The sequence below is a fragment of the Balaenoptera musculus genome, chromosome 9, assembly GCF_009873245.2.
Source record: "Balaenoptera musculus isolate JJ_BM4_2016_0621 chromosome 9, mBalMus1.pri.v3, whole genome shotgun sequence".
In the NCBI taxonomy this organism is placed as follows: domain Eukaryota; kingdom Metazoa; phylum Chordata; class Mammalia; order Artiodactyla; family Balaenopteridae; genus Balaenoptera; species Balaenoptera musculus.
Genome location: NC_045793.1, coordinates 60,430,303 through 60,446,537, shown reverse-complemented (window position 1 = coordinate 60,446,537; position 16,235 = coordinate 60,430,303). Strand labels below are relative to the sequence as shown.

The window sequence follows — 16,235 nt, the reverse complement described above, 5'->3', positions numbered from 1 at the left end:
AAAAAAATAAATAGTGAAAAGAGGGCCACCAACATCATCTTATGCCACCGTTTTAAGACCTGTGTCTAATAAACATGTCCTATTAGGATGGAAACACCACATGTACTGTGCCTTAGCTCCCCTGGCATTCTGCTATTCAGGGAATTGAAACCATCTGTTTATATGACATTACTGACCCAATACCTATCTTTAAAATAGCAATAAAAACTCCATCATATGTAAGAATCTATGTTTAAACTTAATCTTGAAATCAATAAAAATTCTTTTACCTGCTTAAATCACTGTATGTCAATTGAGAGCAAAAATGTAAAAGTCCCCAGCTCATTTATTTATTTTTTTTAATACACAATTTCTACAATAAAGGGACCTGCTGTGCAGTGCTGGAGACTGAATTTTTAACCAAACTTTTTAAAGGCCAAGACAATGTGAATTTAGTTTGGGCCATAATTCTGTCAATGCACTTTATTATTAGTGTGCTACTCAGCAAAGAAATCTGCGATTCAGCTATAGAGTTTCAGAGTTAACTTTTAACTCCATAATTTAGAGAGATCACACAGGATCCTACTTTCTCTAACGCTAGTTAATATCAGATTTTATCTGTGAAAAATCTCAAAAATTGAATAAAAAGTATTTAATCTTAATATAAATATAATAAGTAATCACTCAAAAGAAAGTGATTTTTTTGATACATTTTAAATTATGCCTAAAACATTTTAAAGAATTTTATTTGGAATTAAGTAAAGTAGCAAACCGGAATAATTAATATTTTAACTATTTAAAAATATCTTCTTTTCATAGATACTATAAGTGGTTAAAAAAGAAAAAGGCTATCACAGCCTATAACATGTGCTAAAAGAATTATCAAATGCATGAAGAAATGACAAAAATATATTTTATTAGTTTGACTAGTAATGAGCTTTCAGAATTTGATGAATCTATAATTAAAATAATCCATATATTGTCTCTGGCTTTCTTACTCTTGTATCTCAGTTTCATATATATTTTCATATTTTTTTAAAGATTCAATCATTTTAATTGCAAAGACAGGATGTATACACATAATTTACTACATTGTGTAGAGGTCAGTGACACTGAAATAGGTGAATATGAACTATCCTTGCATAGGAGCAGTCGGAATAACTTGGTTTAAAAGCACAGTATTTTGAACAAGGACAAAGAAACACTGAGACTTCAGGGTTTTGTTTTTTTTTTTAAACAAATCTAATTCCTAATCGGACAAATATTTGAAAAATCTTATTCAACTTGATAGAAGGCAAAAATGAGGGTTTTAAAAAGTGTTCAGTTCATTACTGGATTTGAATCAGACTCAATGTATCTACTATTATTGTGAAAGCAGAACTACGATCACCGCAAAACTAAATGATCTGCATGCCAAGTAACAATTTTTTTAAATGGTTAGCAATAAAACACTTATGTGGTTGTCTCTTGATACCTAGAGCGAGGGAAGGGAAAAAAATCACGTTTGGCAATGCTGAGATATTAATTTTGTTTTACCTAAAAAGCTGATTAAAACACAAAACTAAACGAGAAGAGTTACAGAGGAATTACTGTAGAACACTGTAGTTGGTAGAACACTCCATTACATCATAGTTGAGTATCACCTGAACTCACTTCTACTAAATCTGATTTCTGACTGGGTCTCCTAAATCAATCTGGAAAATGTGTTTTTGGTTGTTTAGAGTGAATTGAGTTTATTCTAGCAGATAGAAACAATATGATTTTAATCAACGGTGATGAAAGACTTTGGGAAACCATTACATCGTAGAGTAATAACACCTTTCTATAAAAGCAATAATGTTATAAACATTTCAACATCTGAAATGATGGGCACTGCACGTATTCGTGCCCTTTATTTCCAAAGATGCTTCATTACATAACTCTTGTCCTTGTCATACACTTCTGGTAGCCAAAAGGAAAAAATAGATGTAAATGGAAAGTTTTTTAAAAAGACAACTATTTGGCAGTGGTTTTAGGTGTATATAATCTTGCAAGGTACAGTGACTCAATAATAACATCTTAAGGATATTTCCCTGCCCCCTCCCAGAAAAAATACTAGGGGAGCCCGTCCCTCCTCATATCCTCCAGCTGTAGGCTTCCTAATTAAAAAGGCCGAGCTGTTTCCTGCTCAGAACACTTCAAAAGACCTCTCTCTCGTTCTCCACTTGACATGTAGTTTTCAGCACTTGTTCTTCTTACCTGTCCATTCTTATTGATGGAGAGCTGCCCTGAATCACAGACCAGGAGATGACGACGAGACCATTTTATTGTATTAAACTGAAGGACATTTAATATTCACGTTTTTTTTAAAAGACCCAACCAAAAACTCTGCTACCTGAATTAGCACCTCAATAATTTTGAGAAAGTGTAAAAAAGGAAAAATATACGTGGCATAATTTTTAAAACATTAATATATATGGCAAAATTTTTAAAAAGACTATTTCCTTATTGTTAATTGCTTTTTGAAAAAATTTTTCACTTGTGAAGGACTCTAAATGTGACATGTTGAAATCTCATTAAAGAAAAAAATACTGAGTTTAACATACATGTTCAGAGTTAGAAACTTATAAAAGTCTATCTGTGAGTTCGGTATCTTAGACAAGGATTATTCACCTTGTAAATTTCAAATGGAGAATAGATCTAAACATAAACAGTCAAGAGAATCATCTTTTATGGATTTAAAACAGAAATTGTGCAAGTAGCAAACACTGGCAAAATAGCCCTTTTAAAAAGCCCAATCTCAAGTCAAAGTCCACAAAAGCTTACTTTTCCAAGTGTTTGCCAATAGAGTTATTTCAACACCCTGAAATATGCCCGAGTGTCCTTTCCCGCAGTAAAAGGCGTGAACACGTATGGTTTTGCTCTTTGCAGAGAAGGGTCGTCAATTGTCCAAGATTCCGCCACGGTTTAGGGATGAAGTGAGATTAAATGATTTGGGGCCAACGCATCTGCCAATATCCTGCACAGCAGCGGAGAATGGGGGGTCGGCAGCCCAGATGCAATTGGAGGGTCTGTCCAAAAAAGGCCATTTCAGAGAGAGGGGGAGACGGAGAGAGGCCGACGGCGCCCCCCTCCCAGCCCGCCCGGCCCGGCGCCTGCGCCGCCGCTCACCTCGGTGTCATTGTTGAGGTTCCAGAGGTCCAAGCGCCCCATCCCGTCCACGCAGGCAAAGAGCGCGGGATGCACGGGGGACCACATGACATCGTACACATAGTCTGCATTGTCTTCAAAGGAGTAGAGCGGCTTGTTGTGCTGTAAAGCAGAGAGACCGTGAAGACTTTGTGGCGCTGCGGCTGCCTCGGGCTGTCTAGCGAGCCTAATTAAAAACTTTGCACATTCACAAAGTGTCATAAAACTTCCCGAGATGAAAGTCCTCGAGAAGGTGGACCGCAGATTTAATGTTACTAGAACTGTCCACTGGCATAAGTAAATACGGTGGGGGGAGGGGGGCGGGGGAGGCGGGGAGGGACTCTTAAGGGGCTGGGGGCTGGGACGGGCGGGGGGAGGCGGTTTCAGACAGTCGTGCGAGACATTCCAGACAGGTGGCCGGGGCTGCCCAGGAGCTCGGAGTTCTCGCCGGGCTACGCTCTGCGAGTCGCTCAGGGCCCGAACCCAGGCGTGCTCTGCCTGCCGGGATCAGACCCGCGGGGAAGGCTCTGGAAGCCCCGGCGGTCCCGGCGACCCAAAACCCTTCGCATTGAAGGCAACGCCTGCCACCTCGCGGTCGTTTTCTGTAGCTGAAACTCTGCTTCCAATCCAACTCGAGGCCAAATTTATACTTTAATGGCTCCTCTGCGGCGGGGATGGGGATACATATTTTAAAGGGATTTGTAGCTCTTCTGGGAGGTGAAAAATCTCGCGGTTCTGAGTCTCTGGTCTCTCTCTCCAGGGTCAGTTCACCCAAATCAGGTGGACTGGCGAGGCTCAATGCAATGCCCCTGAACCTTCGTAGGAGGCGAACCACGTTTTCTAGATTACCCAGTATTTCTAAGAGCCCTGAAATCGGTGTTCTGGGGGAAAATGCACTAGCATACCCCTACTGCATACAAATGCTTCCCCTTCGGAGGGATACAATAAATTAAAATGGCACTCTTGATTTCCTGTGAATATTGTCACATCAAAATAGCACAGAAGTCAGAGGCAAGTTTGAAAGTACACCAGAAATAAAACGTAATTGGACTTCATGAATTATTCATTCCATCTGGCGTGTCTTATTCTAATTTCTGCATAATGGCTTTACTAATCCCTGATCAATTAATGTAAAATGAAATTTAAATGATAATGAAAGCCCTAGAGATAAAAGAAATTAAGCATTCTTATATCCTCTGACAGAAATCTAAACAATGGGAGTTTTTTCCCCCAATGTCTTCTTCATCCAGTCAGCTGTCTGTACTCCTTTCATGGGTTCAGCTGAATGCCTGTACAGGCCAGAGTAATAAGATCAAAAAACAGTAACATACAATATGAACAATCAAATACTTTCTGCAGAAAATGTTCAAAGAATGTATCTCTGTGGGGAATCAGCTCCAAATATTGGAGCAAACTCCCCAAATGCACTGTGAGTGCAAATAAAATTCACAAAATGCGTGTGCTGAAATCAAGGTGAGAAAAATCATGGGAAGACAATAAAACTCCCACAGCCTAAACCGAATGCAAAAATTTGTTAAGGTAGTGACTATACGTGATGTCTCTTTCCAGGAATTATCTTGCTTTGGCGTTGCTGAGATGTGAACACAACTCTAAGACTATTAAAGCAACGGAAGATTTTAGATGGGACATTGTATGTGTGGGGCAGGTGGTGTGTGTGGTCTTATTTTTAATTTAAGTAGTACCTAAAAAGAACATGTGACATTGAGATCTCAAAAAGAATTAAATGGACATTTAGCCTTATAGTTTTGTATTTTAATACCCTATACCTCTTTTATGCCAAAAAGTTTATTATATCCCCTATGTGCACTGTAATTTGGAGCTAAGATTATCTGCCTATTTGCTATTTATGCAGCTTTTTTTCTTCCTCTCACTGTTTGGACGAGGTGATTCAAACTACCTTCTTCAGCAAATCTGAATACCCAATTACCTTAAATTAATATGATTATATCATCTTTTTTTCTTATTAATATAAAAAAAAGGCAGGGTGGAGTAGCTGCTCCTTCACTGACTACTTGTGAATATTAAATTCTAAGTCTTCGTAGAAGATTATTCCTGCCCCAAATTCTTGATTTTGTAGCTAGCTAGTCACTATTTGTTAGAGAATATGAGTAACACATTTTTCTTAAAATCAAAGAGTAGAAAAGACTTACACATGCTTTAAAAAGTCAGTTCTCAGTATCTTCTCTTAATAACCCAGCTGATAGTATAACTGAGTATACAGAGGTCTAGACATAGATGCACACATACGTTCAATAAACACATAACTCATCTTCAGTCCTTGCTTTGATCAATTAGAAAACCATCTAGCTTTAAACAGTCATCTTCTAAGGAGCTGATATTATTCGATATGTTAATTCTCTCAAATTCTGCTGCTAATCTCTAGTGTTGTTTCTTTCTTTTTTTCTTTTGGTGTCTTCCTTTTGAAGAAACTTGGTCAAAACTCTAGTATATCCTGGAGATTTTACTTTTTAAACATCTGGAAATAACTGCTTTGTTCATCTTACCAAAAACCAATTTTCTTGTGTTTAACAGTATTGTATTGAAATGCTATTATTCCCTAGGTTTTCTTCAGCTTCCTTATCACCTCCCACCTTCAAGACTGAAGTCACTGTGCAAGTAATTCTAAGCTACAGATTGTGCATGTTTGGGGCAGGGAGAAGGATTTATATTTTCAAAGGCTTTGTCCTAACTTTGATAAATTCACAGGATGAAGAAGTCTTGGTCGAGATTGAAGGCATTTTTAGGGTGCCAAGGGGACCGACATCTATGAACCAACAGTTCTCACGTTTAGAACGGCACACGCTATGGGCATAGGCTAATGCCACTCTTACAATAGTAAGCAGTGCTATTCCGAATATTAAGTGCAGTTTTTTCAATAGAGGAGTCTTCCATTCTATCTTATTTGGGACTCAAAGGGTAAGCTGAAAACCTCATTGAAAATTTGTCTCAAACACTTAATATAAAACATTTCATAATTTACATATATATCATGAAATATTAACAAAATATATCAAAAGCATTAGGGTCTAAAGATTCTGTTTTTGAATTTTGAAACATATGTTTGTATCTACAAAGTTGTTATAGCTTGCTATTGCACCATCACCGATTTTAGAACACTACAAAGTTTTGAAAAGGTGGAGAGTGTAGGGGCAAATGTGACCAATGATTTTTGAGGAGGATACTATAATATCATTTATATATATTAAAGATACAGAAGCTTGGTGATTTTAAATATTAACCCTACAAAATACTCAAGGCCATTTAGTAAATTAAATATCATTCCACTATGTGTTACTGTAGAAAGCGTTTTTTAAGACAATCAAATTTCACTAGACACAAACCCCTTCACTTGCGTGTTCTCTTTTCTGATGCCCTGATTGGTATCAGAGACCTGTTAGAGAACAAAAAGGAAAACTGCCTTGTAACGCAGCCTACGGCATGTGTGACACATGCCAATGAAATAAAGCTGTGACGCCCTGTGTTTTAGACGGGTTTCCAGAACTGTGCCAAAATGTTAAAATATCCAGACACCGACCAGTGTGATTTTAATGCCCTGATTCTCAGACAGAGCGGAGAATCAGGCTACCAGTCACCTCCCAGACAGACTTGAAGGGCAGGAAAGGGTACATTACTGGGTGCTTGCATGTGCCTGACTCTATACACACATTGTCTAATTTAATCCGCATAAAATCTCTGTAAGGTAGACGGTATTTACAGAAGAGAAAATTATAGTTCAGGAAAGTTAGTAACTTTCCCAAGGCCACGAAGGTTGTAAGTGGTGGTGTTGGATTTGGTTCTCTGGTTTTTCTAGCTGTTAAGCACATCCTCTATATGCTGGAACCGTGTGGTCCTCTATGAAACACAGTGAAGGTCTTCGGTCTTTACAGAAAGAGCAAAAGATCTGTTACCTCTCCACTTTGCTGTCCCCGTCAATTCAACCAATACTTACTAAGCACACACTGTGTAACTTGTAGAAAGAGTTCAAAAATATCACATGCACAGTGTTTCATTTCCTGAATCGGTTATTAATAATCCTGAAGATGTTACCCATACAATTCCAGGCATCCTTAGCACCTTGTGACACTAACAGAAGTCTTTCTCTCCTGAAAACCAGGAAACAGGATGGAAATAGGCCTTTAGCCAGCAGAGATTAAAGCAGGCCATGCATTGGAGAGCAGAATAAAATGATGCTAAGAGGCAAAGATCCGGGTTCAAGTTCACTGAATGTCTATACGACTTTGGGTGAGGGACTCATCTGATAGATGGGGATAACACAGGCAGTATGGAATAGGAAAGGAAGTAGGAGAAAGTGGAAAAACTACAGACCTTGGGAAATTTAACTTAACATTCTTGGATCTGCAGTTTATTTTTCATCTGTAAGATGGAAAGCTAGAGCAATTGACCTCAAGGGTTCCCACTGGCTTTGTGATTCTATGACTCTGTTCTGTGGTAAGGGCTGAGTGCAATAAAGCATGTGAAAGTTTAACAAAGAGTTATTCAAAACTAAGTATTATAATTAAAGCCATCTTCCTTGATGTTCTGTGGAATTCATATCATAGTGACTCTTTTTACTTTGTATTTCACCAAAATACACAAAGATGTACGAGGGTAGTTTTCAGTGAGAAAAATTGAAATAATAAAAGTAATAAAAGACCTCCTATTTGACCAGAGAAGGGATAAAGAATATTAAATTTACATAAGAGAGGCAGGTAGTGAACTCTGTTCAAAAATGAACAGTTACAACATCCATCAGCGTTTTACAATAAAGACGATCTCTGGATTGAGCTTTGATTTTACAAGTATACTTCTGACAATGAATAGAGCTGCGTATCTTTCCAATCAGTTAACTGTAAAATGATTTCATGAGAGGTGAATTTCTATTTCTGATGTTAGAAATGTACCAAAGTCACATCCAGGGAATGTAGTGTTTGTTTTATTTTCCTCTATATGATTTATTTTCCTCCTATCAGGCAGCTCAAGGCATCCTAATAGGCTTTAGTTTTTTGAAGGTTGGTGAATAGGAAGATTTGTGTTAAAATGCCTCCTAATACCTCCAAACACCGTGGTTCTTGAGGTTGCATTTGCCTGTAAATGATTAGCTCTCAAAGCCAACTTAGAAATGTCTACCCAAACCATGAACCTTTCTTTTGGTGAGGAGGGAGTGGGGAAGGGGGTGTTACATGGGTAGGTCAGGTCGGGGTGGACGACTAACAGTAGAATTTCTGTATTTTTATTCTGAAATAAAAGGAAAACAAATGGAATCTTACCTTGAAAACTATATCTTGTTGGGGGAAAAATGATGACCAAAATACTAAACAATGAGTAATAAGAAAATGTCCTTCAAAAATTGTCATGTGGGTTCCTGTGAAGTAATTAAAATAAATAGCCAGCTAGTTCTTCCAGGAAACATTAAAATGTGAGACCACAATATCACTTTTTAAAAAACCACCAAAGGACCCCCAAACTTCAAGCTCACACAAAAATGGATGCTTCTACCATAAAAAGAAAGTGCTTAAACAAACAAACAAACCCAAACTCACAAACCAAACCAAACCAAACCACCAACTTGCTTGGCCCAAAAGAAGCATTGCGAATTTGGTACTATGGCTGGAAAACATTATTTGCAACTTAATGTAGTGTCTTTCTAAAGCACAAAGTATCCTGTATTTATCTTAATTTCTGTGGCTAATATTGTAACAGTACTCATGATACCCGAATCATATCTTTACCTGCTTCTACCATGGTCAGAAATTCAAAATCAGGCATAAACACTTTGGGTGAGCTATTCTTAACAGAAGATGTACAGTGGGTCTGTTTGTTGTTTGTGTGCATTAACCAAAAATACATTTAAGGACTTTAACTTGAATTAGTTAAAAGAATTACAAAGAAGGTTATAGAAATCCAGGAATTTAGCATTTGCCTCTCTATAAATGTAGAAGTTTTGCTAAATAAGTACTGAAGCCACATAAAAGGTGTTCTTTGCTGCACTACCTTCCTCTACGGCTTATTTGCATGGAAGAATCCTTCTAATCCAGGAGGCGCCACCAATAAAGAGGATAATTATCCATATAAAAGAATGTATACATATTCACAGGTTCTGACTAGTATTTGAGTGTTTAAAGCCACGGAAAAAGCTACCAGCTTTGCCTCCCTCATTCATAAAGGGAGTATTTCCCCACACTGGCACGAGTTTTATGCATATCAGCTCCACCTAAAGGTTCTCCTTTAAAACAGGCATTTTAGTGAAACAAATCCGTACAGAATCCTTGTGAAGACACTCAGCAAACAGGGGTGCTCTTCTGAATTGAGCTGTTTGCATTCACCTCAGCTGCTAGGGCTCTTTTGGTAAGTTCTGCCTCTGGGCTTATTTGAGTCGAGGCAGGGCAGAGACGGTCACTCGACGGTTGGCTCATTGGTACCATGTGGGTGGCCATCCTCTGGACTGACCGTCTCTCTCTGACAGACTCTGTGGCTGTAGAAGGAAGCAAGCAACTTCAGAAGAGCCCCTCTTTGGTTACTGCTGCCCCAATTCTACTCCTACCACGGCCGAGTGGTTTCATGTGCAACATGACGTTAGTTAGAGAAAGAAACATTCGATGTGAAGATAACGTTCAGGTGGATGAGAGCGTGTATTAGGAGGCAGGCGGGAAGGGATGGAGACTGGTGTGAAGGATTAGCCGGTGTAGAGGGATGCCCTAGGGCTGGACCTAGAAGCAGCTAGAAGTGTGGTTGTAGCCGTGCCTTGAAAAGTTAGAAGGCGGAGCCAGTATAGACATATTTTGCAGGCTTAAGCAGCTTTGTATATTTATTTGCTCCTATTGTGGGTTAAACTGCACGACTGCATTTTATTAGTGGGTAGATTAAGTGGCAGAATATTTCCACTCTGGTCCTTAAACTGTCCACCTCCATCCACTCTAGCATCTGGCTTATAAACTCTCTCCCCACTGTAAATAAATTTATATTTAATATATATTTATAAATTATATACTACATATATATGTAAATACATAAATTTACAAACATATAATTCTTAAAAATTTAAAAAGATAAAGTTATAAACCTAGATCCATGGATTACGCCTTGATTCTCCCTTCATAACTTATGTCTAAATTCCCCGGGTAAACACTTGCCAGTTCTCAGAGCTAATCTGACATTAGTGGTCGCACTACATTTAGTAAATATAACATTTAGACAAATTTCATTTCTTTTTTTTTGAATTTTTGAATTTTATATACACTAATATGTATAAAATGGATAACTAATAAGAACCTGCTGTACAAATTTCATTTCTTTTCAAGAAGTCACATACCCAAATACCCAGGTTTAAAATCTAATGGTAAAACTGTCTAAGTAATTAAATATTTCATTCTACTTGCTCAACAATCGAATGTATATCGTATACATTCAATTGTTATATATGTGTACTACATACCTGTGAAGGGCAAATTTTCAAAGGGTCGAAGCAAGTTTTTTGTGGGTCTGCACCCCTGTGTCTCCTGGTGTTAAATGCAATGTATCTTTTATATTATATTCAGGAGTAGGATAGCTGACAGTTGTGTTTATTTTAACGGTGGAGAGAACTGGCACAGAGAATCCCACATAGCAGAAGTTCAAAACATTCAGTTAAGACATGGAATACATTTGATATGCTTCCTGCTTTGCAACAGATTTGCTTACCTTATTTTATTTTGCCTAAACCAAACTGAAATTAACTTCTATTCAAAATGGAAACACTAGCTAAGCATGAGGTAAGGTGATTCAGGATACTAAAGATGGGCATGGGAAAATAACCTAGTATTAATTATGAACCCTGGACGATTTGCAAGGCTAAGAGGTCATATGAGGCTGCCCAAGATGGACCTACATTGGTCTGATCCAAACACAGCTACTTTGGGGAACAGAGATGAGTTTTAATTTATCTTCCAACATCAGACATGACATGCGGGTTAGATCAGGAGGCGGGGGTGGAGGTATCTTTGAATCTCCTAACTGTGTAGACAGTTGTATCTGTTATTTGTTATTCTCATTCTCTCTTCAAACATTAGTGCTTAGAAGGAGAAGGCTGGGAAAGGCAACTCACGCAGCATATCCGTGAAATGAAAAGGCAAACATTTCCGCTCTGGTTAAAAGAGCAAAAGAAAGGATTCAGCAAGCCCTTCTCGCACAACAATAAAGCCCAGTCAGCTGGGTGAATTTTAAGTCTCAAAAGCGTTTGCACTTATATGGATTATTCACACATGGCTGTATAAATATTTAACAGCTATAGTTATGTGTTGGTGGGTGAATGTTTGGCGGGGTAGCAGGTGAGGGGGGTGGCTCAGGTTGGGGCAGGGGTAAAAGGACAGGAAGTATGAACACAGGCTAAGTCTGGCTGTGACTTGATGATTACATTCTTGTGGTTTCTTTCAAAGTTAAAGTATTCTCCCTGGGTGAGCTTAAAAAAGGAACCCCCTTCTTACCCCCCAGCCCCCGCCAAAAAAAAAAAAAAAAAGGGAAGAAAAGAATCTGATGACTGGCACAGGTAGTTTTATTGAAAGCCGATTTTAATGTTTGCTACCTTATGTCAGGAAGGGGGAGTGAAAATGAGGATAACGGAAGAAAAAATAAGTCAGACACCACCTGAATGTCTTGTTTACCAGAGGCAGCTAGCAGGGCTTTGGGCTTGTGGGAAAAAATGCACTCTGTCATCGGTCAGTGTTAATGGCAGTAAACTATTGATTTCATTAATCTTCTTGCTTGTGTTCAGTGTTATGCTTAGACACTGTAATAGCCAAATCTTTAACTTTTGATTTTTATTGTGTTTTCCTTCTTCTGATATTTTAAACATTTAACAAAATGCTAGCAGAAATAGATATACTCAGGGCCCTTTGTTAGAATTACATAATTTTTAGGATGTGCTTCCAACACAGTTTAAAATAATCTACCCTACCTTAACAAAGTACATTATTTCACTTAGGATATCCAAAAGTATTGATTCATCAACAATGATTTATTGAGGACCTACCATATGCTTCCTACTTTGGGAAATCAATAGAAATACAAGATCTGACTGTTCATAAGGACTTGAAATCCAGGTAGGAGAATGAAAATTAAGAAATAATAAGAGAAGAAATTGTTTGCTTGGGAGCCTATTTTCTCGTTTTGTTGCAAAAGGACTGATGTTGTCTTACAAGTTAAATATACTGCAAAATTAAGAATAAACACACAACAGAGGCAGATAGAATAGATAGCTAATACTAGGATCCTGATGATTACAATCTGGTAATGAATCAGCTCTAAATTTCCTGATAACTAAGACAAAGGGGAAAACACATCGTGTCACAAGGAGGTACGCAGATTTCCCCATATGAAGAAAGAAAGAATATAAATTCCTCCTCAAAGACACATTCCTGGGAAAAACTCAAGGAGAAATTTACCATGTCTGTGAATCCCTGGAAAAGAGACTGGCTTTCTGGTTTGTTTATACCAAAGAAGGCGAACAAGTAGGTAGCCAGGTGCTAAATTCTGTGGTACAGATGTTAGGTGCCAGAGGAATTCGGAGACTGGGGGGATGGCATGTTGGTGGTTACCTTAGTCTGATGTGGTCAAGGAAGGTATTATCTAGGACAGGTGATGGGACCGGCCTTGAAAGATGCATAGACTTTGACAGACGGTAAGGAAGCCAGTCGGTGGGGAGGGGTGGGGGAGAAGCAAAGCATACAAAGACCTGGCTGTGTACATCAGCATGGAATTCCCAGGTGGAAGGTGAGAAGTGGGGACAGCCCAGCGGACTCTGAGGATTTGTCCTAAGGAATAACAGGAAATAATTTTGGTTTGGATAGAGTCGGAGGTAAGGACATGTTATGAATGGTCTTGAGTATAGAGTTAAGACTTTTTAATGCAATAAGCTACTCATTTATTAAATATGTACTGATAAATGTGCAGAGCATTGTGCTATGTGCTACACAGGTTCAGAGATGTCTAACATTCATGCAAGGGTTTTCAGCTTTTCTATGATAGAAAATAGAAGCAGCAGCAGAATAGGGGAGGAAGATCTGATTTGTATTTTAAACATGGTACATTTGAGTCTCTGGAGATGACACTCAGGTTAAGCCGGCAGTCGAAATGTAGGTCTGGAATTGAAAGAGGGGCAAGCTTGAAGCCTGTGCCAAAGAATCATTCATGAGAGGTGCTGAGGGAGAGGAGAGAGTGCTGCAAGAATAAGTAGCAGACAGTATGATACAAGATGAGTACTAAAAAGAAGCCAGCACACTTGGAATTAGGGGTTCACCAATGGTCTTGGAGAGAGAGGTGTCAAAAGGCTAAGAGGGTAGGTTGAGGAGTGGCTGGGAAATATGGCAGTGGTTGGTCTGGACGCATGTTGGCTCTTCAAGTGGTTTGGCAAGCTAATCCAAATTTTCGGACACGCCGGGACTTCCCTGGTGGCAGAGTAGTTAAGAATCCACCTGCCAATGCAGGGGACACGGGTTCGAGCCCTGGTCCGGGAAGATCCCACGTGCCGTGGAGCAACTAAGCCTGTGCGCCACAACTACTGAGCCTGCACGCCACAACTACTGAGCCCGTGAGCCACAACTACTGAAGCCCACGCACCTAGAGCCCGTGCTCTGCAAGAAGAGAATCCACCTAAGTGAGAAGCCCGCGCACTACAACGAAGAGTAGCCCCCGCTCGCTGCAACTAGAGAAAGCCTGCACACAGCAATGAAGACCCAACGCAGCCAAATTTTAATTAATTATTTTTTTTAAAAAAGAAGAATTTTCGGACATGCCTGTGATACTTTAAGCCAACCCATCCAATCACAAACCACAAATCTCTAAGAGGATCCTAATATTACTGGTGTTTGTATCTAGGTCTGCCTTCTTTATTTCTTAAGACCACCCACTTGTCATTTTGATGTAACATCCTTGACATTTTGGACAATCTCTTATGTGGCTTTATATCTCACACTTGGCATTGAGCCTGGCAAACACTGCATCTTGAGGCAGACAAGGTGCATTGAAAGTAGATGCTGAAGCAGGTAGCATCTGGGTGCAGTCCCATCTCTGCCTGACACCTCTGAGCAGAGCCTTGGACTTTCCCCTGATTCTTTGGGCTTATGATTCTTTCTTAGTCTCCCCAGGGCTGAACCTCCACTTTTCCTGATGGGTTTTTGATTCAGCATCCTGCTTAGGCTATCTCTGACTCTAGCATGCTACCTTGGTTTGAACCTTTCCCCCCACTCTGCTACCTTAAATGTAATCTCTGATGAAGACTACCCAGTCATGGCAAAGGTTTCAGCATGTTTGTAAACCATGGGCAACGAACCAGACATAGGGGACTGTTTTCCTGGAGGAAGGTGACATGAAAAAGAGTAATAAAAAATTAGGCTTGGACAGTAGGAAATCTAGTCAGGCCTTCCTGTGTATTATAGGAACAGGGTATTGGGAATTGAATGTCTGATGAATTTTATCTCATTAAAAACAAAAAAAACTTATCCCGGGATGTAAAATATTAGTATGTACCTGAGATTCTTTTTAACACATACATTTCAATTGGTGTGTGTGTTTGTGTTTGTGTGTGTGTGTGTGTGTGTGTGAGAGAGAGAGAGAGAGGAAAAGAGGAAGAGAAAGAGAGATATTGATTTAAGAAGGAGATCAACATACTTTTTCATGGAATATTCTTACATGTTTATTTGTCAGGAGAAGAAGAGTGATGCCTGAAAACAAGAGAATGCTGTACTGATCATAAGGAAGCCTGAATCCAAATCAGCACCACACAGCGGCTAGATATCCTGCACCAGTTAATAAACGTATTCTGAACATGGTGATAATGATGAAATAGGTCTTTGGATTCAGCATCAACAAACTTACTTCTCTATAGAGCTACCATATGATCCAGCAATCCCACTCCTGGGCATATATCCAGAGAAAACCATAATTCAAAAGGATACATGCACCCCAATGTTCACTGCAGCACTATTTACAATAGTCAAGACATGGAAGCAACCTAAATGTCCACTGACAGAGGAATGGATAAAGAAGATGTGGTACATATATACAATGGAATACAACGAAATATTACTCAGCCATAAAAAAGAACGGAATAATGCCATTTCAGCAACATGGATGGACCTAGAGATTGTCATACTGAGTGAAGTCAGTCAAACAGAGAAAGACAAATATCATATGATATCACTTATATGTGGAATCTAAAAAAGGGGTACAAATGAACTTATTTAAAAAACAGAAATAGAGTCATAGATGTAGCAAACAAACTTAGGGTTACCAAGGGGGAAAAGGGGGGGGGCTAGGGATAAACTGGGAGATTGGGATTGACATATACACATTACTATATATAAAATAGATAACTAATAAGGACCTACTGTATAGCACAGGGAACTCTACTCAATACTCTGTAATGACCATATGGAAAGAGAATCTAAAAAAGAGTGGATATATGTATAACTTATTCACTTTGCTGTACAGCAAAAACTAACACAACATTGTAAATCAACTATACTCCAATAAAAATTAATTTTAAAAAACTGCAGAGATAACTACTTCTGATGTTACTTCTGAACTGTGGAAGAAGTTTCTATGCTATAAATCCAGGCATTTAAGATGATCTATTAATGTAAGTCCATGATTTTCATGCAAAAATCACATTCACAAATGCCAGCAATTGGAAATTAAATGTATTAAAGTCCTGTAGGAACCAAAAAAAAAAAAAAAACCAAAAAAACCAAAAAAAAACAAACAAACTTACTTCTCACATTAACCATAATGCATCAACTGTTCCTGCAACTTTCCCTCAACATCCACGGGTCCTTCAGGGCTTTGCTGCCCCTGGGAGCCAGCCTTGGAGGGACTGGAGCCCTTCAGGCACTAGGGGTGGGGTATGTGTGAAAGAACCTCAAGAAAAGCTCATTATCGTTAATTTGTTTGTCCATAACCAAGGGTCAACTGTGATAATGAAATAACCTTAGTTTTTGTTATAGGCTGAATTGTGTTGGCCCCAAAAGTCATACGTTGAAGTTCTAACCCCCAGTACATCAGAATGTGACTATTTTGATATAGCCTCCTTAAAGAGG

At 38.8% G+C, this 16,235-nt stretch overlaps 1 protein-coding gene across 4 annotated transcripts in view; it reads right to left on the bottom strand.

The window, feature by feature from the left end:
• Nucleotides 1-16,235, bottom strand: part of DYNC1I1 (dynein cytoplasmic 1 intermediate chain 1) — a 339,110-nt gene that overhangs the window by 21,497 nt on the left and 301,378 nt on the right. For all 4 annotated transcript variants that reach the window (XM_036863139.1, XM_036863141.1, XM_036863140.1 and 1 more), the window contains one exon: nt 3,130-3,270. In XM_036863139.1, the coding sequence (XP_036719034.1) occupies nt 3,130-3,270 (141 nt within the window). The remainder of the gene's footprint in view (nt 1-3,129; nt 3,271-16,235) is intronic.